General features: G+C 44.4%; 1 protein-coding gene across 1 annotated transcript; it reads right to left on the reverse strand.

The window, feature by feature from the left end:
• Window positions 1-1567: 1567 nt before the first annotated feature.
• On the reverse strand, window positions 1568-8273 carry LOC311227758 (uncharacterized protein). The gene is made up of 2 exons (XM_084313542.1): window positions 7994-8273; window positions 1568-2722 (listed from the first exon to the last, which is right to left on the reverse strand). Exons 1-2 carry the CDS (start codon window positions 8202-8204, stop codon window positions 1716-1718), a joined length of 1218 nt encoding a protein of 405 aa, XP_084169668.1. The 5' UTR covers window positions 8205-8273; the 3' UTR covers window positions 1568-1715.
• Window positions 8274-12050: the final 3777 nt, after the last annotated feature.

The following is a 12050-nucleotide window of genomic DNA, read 5'->3' on the forward strand; positions in this document are numbered from 1 at the left end:
TGTTGATCAGGAAATGAGAATAGATTTTTCAGCTCGCTTCTACAGCGTGCATACGTACACATATACTATCGGTAATCTAGCGTTATTTGAAAACGATTCATATATAGGCCGAAAAATTACAACGTTTTTTGTGTATTCCAGAATATTCCAGTAAAGGGCGATTATCACAGAATCTTTATATTTTCCTGAAATGAGCGTTTTTCAAAATGGTATAAAACGGATATGAACCGATTAAAAAACAATCCGTTTGGACAATGTTGACTGCAAACAAGTTATTGATAAGCGACGGCCAGATTAGACACATAGCCATAATTTAAGACATAGTTTATGCGTTCACAAATATGAGAGCTCTATCATTGAAGTGGGTGGTGGCATTCAAGGGGGGTAAGGCGCACCGCATGGCTGGCAATGAAAGTGTTAACAATTGTGTTTATTGAGCCGTACTGTATTGTACCCATTCTGCAATCTGTTAATAAAGTTTTCAATCAATCAATCAATCAATCAATCCGCTAAACAGAAAATGGAGCTCTTCGCAGCACTCCTGGATCACACGTTCCTCGTTGAGAACATCCGTTTAGTGTCGTGTTTCTCTAGAACAGCGGTTCTCAATGTGTGTGTGTGGGGGGGGGGGGGGGGGGGTGGGGGTCCTGGGGGGCTTTCCAGGGGGTCCACAGAAAAATTTGGAATTGTTTTAACCCTTCCTCCTAGTGAAAGGTCTAACATTCTGCAGTGCAGTAGTGAAAGGGTTAACCCTTTGGCAGGTGGCAGTGAAAGGGTTAACCTTCTGTATTGTCGCAGTGTAATGGTTAACCATTTGGTAGTGTGGTAGTGAAAGGGTTAATTCCACCATTTCATTCACAAGAAAATAGAGGAGTGACTTGTTTGGATACTAGTGAGTTTCAGTTTCTGTACCACCGTCTCCTCGACTAGAATAAGACAGAAATTCTGGACGTGATCATTATCTGAGAAGAATCTGCTCGGGTGTGAGTTTCTCGAGACGGAACCTCGTCAAATGGGCCACATCTGCAGCAGCCCAATGTGCGTCAATGCGGGGGTCCTCGTCAGGAGAGAAGGTTAAAGGAACACATTCCCAACACATGTTGGGAAATTAGCTTACCGTCTTCTCCAGAGAGAGACAAGAAGATAGATACCAGTTTCCTCTCGGTGCGTTCAGTAGAAAGCTATCTGGCTGCACGTTAGCCTAGCTTAGCACAATGAATGGAAGCGGACATCACCGGTTAGCCTTCGGGAGAGGTGTTAGTTGGACAATGCCTAGGCTAACCGGCCATGTCCGCTTCCATTCATTGTGCTGAGCTAGGCTAACGTGCAGCCAGATGGCTTTCTACTGAACGCACCGAGAGGAAACTGGTATCCATCTTCTCGTCTCTCTCTGGAGAAGACGGTGAGCTAATTTCCCAACATGTTGGCGTGTTCCTTTAAGCACCACTCCTCTAGAAATCGGGTGCAAAAATGGCAAGACACTCTGCTAAACACTTCCATTCAGTCCAGCCAATATTTTGTAAAATTTAAAATCACTTGTTAAGATTTTCTGAACAATCTGCTGACCACACAGGAGGACTTGGCAAAGATATAAGAGATAATGGGGGGGGGGGGGGGGGAAACATCTGCACACTTCTGTTGTTGCACCAATTCAAATAGCCGTTGTAAAATGTTTAAGTTGCGCAGAAGCCGTGTACCTTTTCCTTTTTTACAACTCAGGAGTCCGTTAAAAGGTTGGCGTACAAACTGTCCCCTTTGTGCATCGCCATGTGGTTCGTCATCAAGTTGTTCCTGCTGAACCTCTTCCCGCACACTCTGCAGCTGTAGGGTCTCTCCCCCGTGTGGACCCGCATGTGCACGTTCAGGTTGCCCACCTGGCGGAACTGCTTCCCGCAGAGCTGGCAGCAGTAGGGTTTCTCCTCGCTGTGGATCCGCATGTGGACGATCACGCTGTGGCCGTGCCGGAACTCCTTGCCGCAGACCTTGCAGCTGTACAGCCGCTCGCCCGTGTGGATGCGCGTGTGCGTGATCAGGTGCGCGCTGTGGGTGAACTCCTTGCCGCACACGCCGCAGGCGTACGCCTTCTCTCGGCTCTGCCTCTCCGCCTGAGGCCTGTGGTGGTGCGACTCCGGGCCCTTGGTGAACACGATGTTCCCCGCGGGTGTCCTCCTGCGCACCAACTTGTGGCCTTTGCTCAGACGCAACGGTTTCTTTAAAACCGACCGAGGGCCGGCGGCGTGGCCCGGAGCGACGGAGAGGTCCGAGGGCGAGAGGGGCCGCCGCTCGCCGCTCGGGTCCGACTTCACCTGATCCTCTCCGTCGGAATAAGCCTTCGCCTGTTCGGCCGAAGAAGTGCTTGGCACGGGGTCGTCACCGTCTCCTCCTCCTCCTCCTTCACTGCCCACGTCTGGGGTTTGGAGCTGAGTAGTCAAGTCCTCCTGATAGACGAAACTCCTCACGCAGGTGGGGCTGAACGAGAAGTCCGCGGCGTCCGGCTCCTCCGGCGCTTCCTGTTGTTGCAGCAGCAGCTGCCGCACCCCCTCGTCTCGTCTTCTCCAGGGCTCCTGGCGTTCCTGTTTGACCTGCGGGGGTTGTGGTTGGTCCTGCGGGGGCTGGTCCTGGTCACTGGGGCTGCTGTAATAGCCCTCCGGACTCCACTCCTGCTCGTCCTGCTGGGTCTCTAACGGAAGCTCCTCTTCACAGACAGAGAGCTGTGGGGGGTCTGTATGAGAGGGGGGGGGGGGGGGGGGGGGGTGAAACAACAAAGGTTTGTCATCCAACCAGAGTGCAAATAACAGTAAAGTGCAATAGTAATATACAATGTACAATTGATTCAACTGGATATCAAATGTATAAATTAGTACTACAGAGTATAATGCTAATCAGATGTACAGAATTGTAGTATTACTACAGCTCCTACCAAGCATGTGGTATAGCTAGGGCTGCCGCGGTATTGATTTTTTCCTTACCGCACAAATTTGCGAAGCTATTGAAACCGCCGCGGTAACCACAATTTTTTTTTAATGCATTTTTTAATTTTTTTAGTAGTCTATTCTTTATAGCATATAGCCTGCCTCTAGTCTAAATGTCTATCTTTAGAGGATGACTTTGCAGCATGAATATTGTTTGGGATTCGGCAAGCACGCATTCGTTATTGAAAGTGAAACACAGACAACATAGGCTACTGCAGGGGTTCCCAAACTTTTCAGGCCGGGACCCAGAAAATAAGGCGTCAGAGAGCCGCGGCCCAATGCACATCGTCAGGCTTTTTTTTTTTTTTGCCAGGCGACCGATTTTTAAAGCCAAATATCACTTCAATCCTATTAAGTTAGTTCAAGTTAGTTATTCATTTATATGTGCTATTTATGAGAGGGCTAACTTGTTGCAAAATAATAATGATAATAATAATAGCCTCATTAAAATACTATTGTTGCTTCGGTTGTTTTCAGCGTTTTTTGTGCATAATCTGTTATTTAGTTTGAAATGTTCGTTGAAATAAGTAGATTTTTCATTTTTGTTTATTTATTAAGTTAATATAAAACCATATAGTCACATTTTAGAATATAATAGAATAGAATTTTAGAATACAACTAGAAACACTGTCCTGGCCTGCTTCTAAGTTCAGTGGCCTGACCAGGGAACAAACTTAACTTTTTGACTTACCTGCCATTTGGCTGGTAGATTTTTAAAAGTACCAGCCGGGCAGATTTTTTACTAGCCAAAAATTATAAATAGCTTTTTAGTATTTCGCCATGTGTTATTATTACATATAATACTCTCATATGCTATTTTCAATTAATATCATAAACAACATAAGGAATATTAGCATAATTTTGAGTGGACTGAAGGAATGAGTCAGCGTTAATAGTTTTAAATGCAAATAATTTATTGAAACATAGAAGTGGGGTCGGGACACACATTTTATTTCTATTTTTTTAAACTGTTTTAACCATGTAGTGTAGCACTTTGGGATCCCAGTGAACAAAAAGTGCATTACAAATCCAATCTATTATTATTATTATTATTATGTGTGGCTGCCGGCCTGGCGGACATCTGTGCTCTACTGAGTGCACCTTTCTAGTCTAGAGAGAGCGCTGATTCCCCGTAGCTGAACAGGGTTGCATTTTGTCAACACAAGTTGGAACCCTGGAGGAAGCGATATAAGGAAACGAATTGCTCCGCTAATCGCTCATGTTGACCCCGCCCCCAAGTCGCTCACCGCTCACCTTGAATCGAGCGCTCCCCGCTCCACATCGCTTCGGCAGATTTTTAATTTTTTTGGAGCATGGTGTAAATTAGCTCAAACTACAACAGTCTACACCCCCTGGGCCCCTTAACAATTGTTTGTATTGAGCCGCATTGTAATTGTACCCATTCTGCAATGTTAAATAATGTTGTTTATCCATTCACTAGCTCTATTAAGCGATGATAGCTGCCATTAACGTTAGCATGTAAGCTAACGACAACAACAATGGCGTCAAAACCTTTTCTAACAGTATGTGAGTGACAAAGCCTGAACAGGATATCACAGGTTCACCCTTCTCATTGGTTGAAAATGGCCTTCATGTTTGTACATCGCCATCTGTTGCTTTGGCATTGTACTACATGTATATTACACCAGTGTTAAACCACTGTGAGCGGTCTGGAGGGAGTGGATTGTAGCGGAGGAGAAGCGGTAGATGCAGTGTATTTTGTTAGCCGCCAGGTGGCGGGCAGACCTTAAATTCTAATCGCCAAATAATAAATCTACAAGCCAGTGGCGCTGGGCGTCTAACTATTTTGTACCCTGGGCCTGACCACTGGGTCGCGACCCCGACTTTGGGAACCACTGGGCTACTGAACAGTGAACACTGTTTATTGACGCTTGCAGTGAGGTACAACGTGAGGCTCACTTGAGGTAGACGCGTCTGTTGAGGAGCTGAGGCGCGCGCCTCTCTCCCCTTCCCGTCGACCAAGAGTGAATACCTGTAGTCCCCAGGGCTCTGTCCCGACCGCGTCTATGCTTTCTACAACGCAGTTGGGTTTCCGCGTTGCCGTTTTGCGCTCCGATTGGCCGAGCGCGCGCATGAGCCGCGACGCGGCCCTCAGCCAGGCAGCAATACTACGCTCCAGTTAACCTAATTTATACAAATGGAGTATTGATTTCGCCGTAACGAATCATTAAAAAAATATACCGTTAACTGGAATATGTTGTTTCTTTACACATATGTTGGATCTTCTTCTTCTTCTTCTTCTTCTTCTTCTTATAAAAAACAGCGGTGATGCGGTATTCAGCTTAACTCTGCGGTGGGCGTGATGTAACAGCGATACCGCGGTAATGCGGTAACCGCGGCAGCTCTAGGTATAGTCAACACGGTCAGGGACAAGGCCAAGCTGCAGCGGAGAGGGTGATCGGCTGCCCCCTTCCCTCCCTCGAGTCCCTACATTCCACCAGGGCCTTGAGGAGGGCGAGGAAGATCATGGCAGACCCCGCCCACCCGGGTCACGGCCTCTTCATCATGCTCCCCCGGGGCGGGCGGCTACGGCTGCCAAAGACATTAAAGTCCCGCCATAGACTTAGCTTCTTTCCCTCAGCAGCTCGCCTGGTAAACGAGTCAGGTGTCCCCCTGCTCCCCCCCCCCCCCCCCCCCTCTATGGCGAGCTGCTAGGGCTGGACTTTTGGACTTGAACTTTGTGCTGCACTGTATCCATGTCCCCAACCACTGCACTTTACTGTCTTATTGTTGTCTCACTGTTCTGTCCTGTTTTGCACTTATTTATTTATTATGTTTATTCCTATTTGTGAAAAAAAAATCATGCACTGTAATGTCGAATCACGTTCCATTTGTATACAATATGGTGAATAAAGTAATCTGAATCTGGTAAATGCGTCATGCAGTAGTGGAGTGGGAGGTTGGGTAGGAGGGGTGGGTGGGGGACACTGTACAACTGTACAAACAAAACTGTACATTGGAATATTGACAAGACCATACTTGGTAATTTACTGTACATTGGAGGGGGTTGTGTTAGGACATTTACAGGGGCCAGTTTCGAATTGCAGTCTCCCGTAGGTGTTTTTTGAGTGTTTTTGAAAGTGGGTAGTGATTCACATTCCTTTACAGCTTTGGGTAGGGCGTTCCACATTGATGTGGCATAATTGCTAAACGTGTTTAGTCCCTTGTTTGAGCCGAATCTGGGTTTAACATGATTTGTGGAGCTCCCTCTGGTGTTGTGATCGTGGTATTCACTGACCTTTGGGAAGTATTTTGACATGTACATGGGTACCTTGGTCGTGTAGTGTATCTTGTAGACCAGGCCCATTGCAAGTTGCTGTACTCTGTCGTCTACTCTAAGCCATCCTAAGTTGTCAAAGTGGGCAGGGGTGAGGTGGGTTCTAGGAGTAAGGTCAAGCAGTAGTCTGACCAGTTTGTTTTGAGATGTTTGTAATTTTGTTTTTAGCGCCTTTGAGGTGCTTTGGTACCATGAGGTGCAAGCATAGTCGTAGTACCCTTGAATGAGTGCTCCTGCCAGAGTCTTCAGGGTATTCTTGTTTACCAGTGAGGAGATCCGGTACAAGAATCGAGTTCGTTGGTTGACTTTCTTTATTACATTGGATGCCATTTTGTCACAGGAAAGATTTGCCTCTAGGATGGAACCCAGGTAGGTAATATCTTCTTTCCTCGTGACAATATTGTCACCCACTGTAACTGAGAAGCCGTCGGTCTTGCTGAGTTTGTTATTTGAACCGAAGAGAATGGACTCTGTTTTGCCCATGTGTAATGATAGTTTGTTATCAGCGAGCCATATGCAGATTTTGCCTAGTTCTGAGCCGAGGGCTTTTTCGACCTGTAACTTGTTCTTGTCAGAGACCAGCAGGGCTGAGTCGTCCGCAAACAGGAACAAGTTGCAGTCACAAGCTGATGACATGTCATTTGCATAAATTAGGAACAGTAGCGGACCTAGTATGCTTCCTTGTGGAACACCACAGCTTACTGTGAGGGGGGGGGGGGATAGGGTACCGTTTACCTCCACCATCTGCTCTCTCCCCTCCAGGTAGGATTGCATCCAGCTCACTGATAGACTATCAAGACTATCAAAACCAATTGCTTTTAGCTTGTCAATCAGAATGGTGTGATTGACAGTGTCGAAGGCCTTTTGTAGGTCCAGCATGACCATGCCGCAGTATTTGCCCGCGTCCACCTCTTGTTTGATGTGGTCGTTTAAATAGAGAAGGCATGTGTCAGTGGAGTGGGATGTTCTGAAGCCAGATTGGAATTCGTAGATTCGATTTTTTTCCGCAAGGTATTTTTCGACCTGTTCGTATACAATTTTTTCCATGACTTTCGAGATGGAGGTAAGGATAGAAACAGGGCGGTAGTTGCCTGGGTCTAATTTACTGCCTTTTTTGTGCAGAGGGGTCACTCTCGCGATTTTGAAGTCCTTGGGGACGTGTCCCTGTTTTATGGAGAGGTTTATTATGTGTGTGATGACTGGGGTGATGGCGGCTGCTGAGTCTCTGAGGAATTTGGAGGGGATGTTGTCATGGCCAGTGGCCTTGTTAGGTTGGAGGGCGCTCAGTTTTGAGTACCTCATCTGTTGTTACCATTTCAAGTTTGAAGTCGTCTTTGTGGACCCCTAGGTTCTTGTAGTATGCTACTATGTGTTCTACCCCATAATGCCCTGAGTGGGAGGGTAGTTTGTTTACCAGTGTTGTGGCTATGTTTGTGAAGAAACTATTTAAGTAATTGGCTACATCCAGCTTTTCTTTTGATTGATTGATTGGTACAGTACAGTACAGCTCAATACACACAATTGTTAAGGGGATGCAGACCAGAGAAAGACTCTAGTCTTGTTTACATCAGGGTCCCCCATTTTCATAATTCATAACAACACGCTACACACCATGAGTGCACCTTAACAACAGTGTTGTTGACACCGTTACTGTTGATACTAGTCGACGTGGTGATAAAGAAAGCGTGTGAACAACAGAGAACCCTAATATATCCACACAAACCTGCTGCACCGCGGCGGAGCTGCTGCATCTCGTGTTTCAGGACGGTGCCTTCGGGAGGCATGTTGTGTTGTTGATGACTGCTCTCAGACTGAGACCGAGACAGCTCCTCTTCGTACTCGGCTATCGTCCTCTCCACGGCCCCGAAGATCTCGTTGGCCGCCGCGGTCAAGCGGTCGCTGATGAGCAGTCGCAACAGCTGTAAGTGAGACATATTGTGGAATACAAGAAATGATAATAAACTCAGAAGAAATGTTGCGTGACTGAAAAGCTTGGACTGACTGGCTGCCACCATTGACCATCGTCAGGAGGTGACGTCAGAGAGCTTTTCCGGGTGTGCGCACTTTTCTGCGCCACAGATGGCAGATCGCCCCCTGCTGGACGGAGTGACGGGGAGCTGAGTTTCTCTCCTCTTGACGCTACACTACTACTTTTGTATTTTCACATAGTTTTGTTTTGATGGTCTTCTCAAAGTGAGGTCATTGACGAGTTGAAGAGGCTAGTGACTAGTAACATTAACCTATAGGCATCTCGATTTGTAGACCTCAGAGAAATGGTCAGACTACTGCTTGACCTTACTCCTAGAACCCACCTCACCCCTGCCCACTTCGACAACCTAGGATGGCTTAGAGTAGACGACAGAGTACAACAACTTGCAATGGGCCTGGTCTACAAGATACACTACACGACCAAGGTACCCATGTACATGTCAAAATACTTCCCAAAGGTCAGTGAATACCACGATCACAACACCAGAGGGAGCTCCACAAATCATGTCAAACCCAGATTCGGCTCAAATAAGGGACTAAACACGTTTCGCAATTATGCCACATCAATGTGGAACGCCCTACCCAAAGCTGTAAAGGAATGTGGATCACTACCCACTTTCAAAACCTCTCTCAAGGGACACCTACGGGAGACTGCAATTCAACACTGGCCCCTGTAAATATCCTAACCCAATCATTCCAACCCCCTCCAATGTACAGTCATTTACCTAGTATGGTTTTGTCAATAGTTCAATGTACAATTGTGTTTGTTTGTACAGAGTCTCCTCCCCCCCCCCCCTCAATGTACAGTGTTACTTGTTTATACAGTGTGCCCCCCGCCCCCCCCCCCCCCCCAACCACCTCCAATGTAAATTACCCAGTATGGTTGTCAATATCCCAATGTACCCAACCCCCCCCACCCAACCTCCAATGTACAGTTTCTACGTCAAATGTATATACTCCCTTTTCTTGACTCCTTCTGTATCACAAACAGTACTGTATTTGCAAATCTGGTATGTCATAAATGTATAGATGTAGCAGTACTGACTATCTGTATGTCATGTATGTCATATATGTCTATATGAATTGAAAATGGGGGACCCTGATGGAAACAAGACAAACGTCTTTCTCAGGTCTGCATCCCCTTAACAATTGTATGTATTGAGCCGTACTGTATTGTCCCCATTCTGCAATCTGTTAAATAAAGTTTTCATTCATTCATTCATTCATTCATTCATTCATTCATTCATTCATTCATTCATTCATTCATGGTATATCACTGTCATTGGCCCCTTGCACAAGCCTATGTGAAACATAGATGGAATAGTCAGGGGTAGAAGAAGGCTTCACAAAGACTTTGTATCTAAACCGGATGTTCTGTAAATGGATAACAACAAAACAATTCAAAACAATCAGATTACATTATCGTTTTAATAATCCAATAAATTACATTACTGATTACCATTATGCACAGGTGATCAGTTATCTGTATCAGATTACACGCAGAGAATAATCTCACGATTCTAACCAGCACCAGCCACAAGCCAAATGCTTGATATATTTGGTTGGTATATGGCCTATACTACTTAAAAGGGGACTTCCACCACAAAACAACATTAAAGTAATTTACCAGACTGAGGCATAATTGATGAATTCCTTCTATGTGGCTGTGCCTCTGCTTAGAAACGCTGGCCATGGAAGGTGCTAACTTGGTAGAGCTAAGCGTCATATTGACTTATACCCTCCACCCTCACAACATTGTCTAAGAACTACAATTACAATCAGCTTCCCACTTTCTCAACCAGGCAACAGAGTAACCTTCACTCCTCGTGATTGATTGAACATTTTATTAACCGATTGCAGAATGGGTACAATACAGTACGGCTCAATACACACAATTGTTAAGGGGATGCAGACCAGAGAAAGACTTTCGTCTTGTTTACATCAGGGTCCCCCATTTTCAATTCATCATAACATATATGACATACATGACATAGATAGACAGTACTGCTACACTACATCTATACACACTATACGTGTGTGTGTTTGGTAGGAGTGGCGAGCTTTAGGCCGGCACTATATGTACTGACACCTGCGCCTTTTTTTTTTTAGCTGTGTTGTCTTTTGTAAAGCTGGAAGCTGCCTGGAGCATGTAATTCAGGGCTGTTATCTCTGGCTTGATGATATGTATGTACAGAGCTGGCTGTGAGCTCATAAGTTCATAAGTTCAAGTCCCAAGTTTGCTTTTATTTGTCACGTATAAAGTACATGTATGTTACAGTGAAATGCTTGGTTCTGTATGAGCCCCAGAGAATGTGCTTCATACAGTAAAAAGTACAACCTAAGTACAATGAGGTAAAAATGCAGACAATGAGGTACGAAAATGCAAACTTAAAAAAAAAAAATGCTAAATGCAAAAATTAGGTATGGTTGTTGTAGTGCAAATCTCTTTAATGAATAGATAAGATATAGTGTAGTGTTTAGAGTGTCTAAATTGAGTGTTAAGGTGAGTGTTTGTTTAAAGTGAGTGTGTGCATGTGGATGTGTGTGCAATGAGTGTAGATGGGTGGGTTGATGATGTTACATAGAGAGTCATTGAGCGTCCTGATGGCCTGGGGATAGAAGCTCCTTCGAGTCTCTCTGTACTGGCCATGAGTACTAACATGTAATAATACTCTATTATTGCAAGTTCGCCTTGTGTTTTTGAAGGGATCAACAGAAAGCTCAATGAGTCTCGACAACGGCTGGTGGGCTGAAAGCCGCTGCAGAAACACAGTATATGAATGAATGAATAAATGAATGAATGAATGAAAGATTTTTTATTTCCGAACAAGTATAAAAACAAACAAAAAGAGAAACAGATAAACAAATCATAGTTTACCCTGTTTGAAAAAGGAGTAGGAAGAAGTATAATTTTTTTTTAATTCCTACCCCTTTTTATCACAAATTATTAGTGCTGTCAAACGATTAAAATATTTAACTCGATTAATCGCATGATTGTCCATAGTTAACTCGCGATTAATCGCAAATTAATCGCATTTTTTATTTTTTTATTTTTTTTACCTAAAAACAGATCTTTTTCAAGTTCCAAGTTTTAATACTCTTATCAACATGCGAGTCAACAAATGCTTGCTTTGTGCAGCCATTTAACACAAAAGGATGACCCTCATGCATTGCAAATTTGCATCAAATTCAAAACAGAGTGATGCACAAAATAACTTAAAAGAAAATAATAATTTAAAACAATGAATAAAGTGTGCATGAAATAATAGGGGAAAGAAAACGTTAGGAACTTGTTACATTCACACACACAAGGGCTGATTAATCACACACCCCCCTCTCTCCCTCACACACACACTCTCCCAGCTCTTTTTCTCTTTTGCCCCTTCCTCATCTTTCTCACCCCCCTCTCTCTCTATATCTCACACACACACACACACACACACACACACACACACACACACACACACACACACACACACACACACACACACACTTCAGAAACAAACATAGTATCAATGAGAGCATCAATAATACACCTGAGTGAAGTCTAGTAAAAAAAAAAAAAAATTTTTTAGTTAATCTTGAGTTAAAAAAATTAGTGGCATTAATAGAATCGGGAGTTAACGCGATATTAACGCGATATATTTGACAGCCTTACAAATTATATAATCTTATTCTATTGTTAATTATATGTATAAACGCTGTATCTCTCTATACAATCCAATACATTTATATATAAATACATTTATATAAATATTAAGGCTGTCAAATATATCGCGTTAATATCGCGT

The sequence above is a fragment of the Notolepis coatsorum genome, assembly GCF_963971535.1.
Source record: "Notolepis coatsorum genome assembly, chromosome: 4".
In the NCBI taxonomy this organism is placed as follows: Eukaryota; Metazoa; Chordata; class Actinopteri; order Aulopiformes; family Paralepididae; genus Notolepis; species Notolepis coatsorum.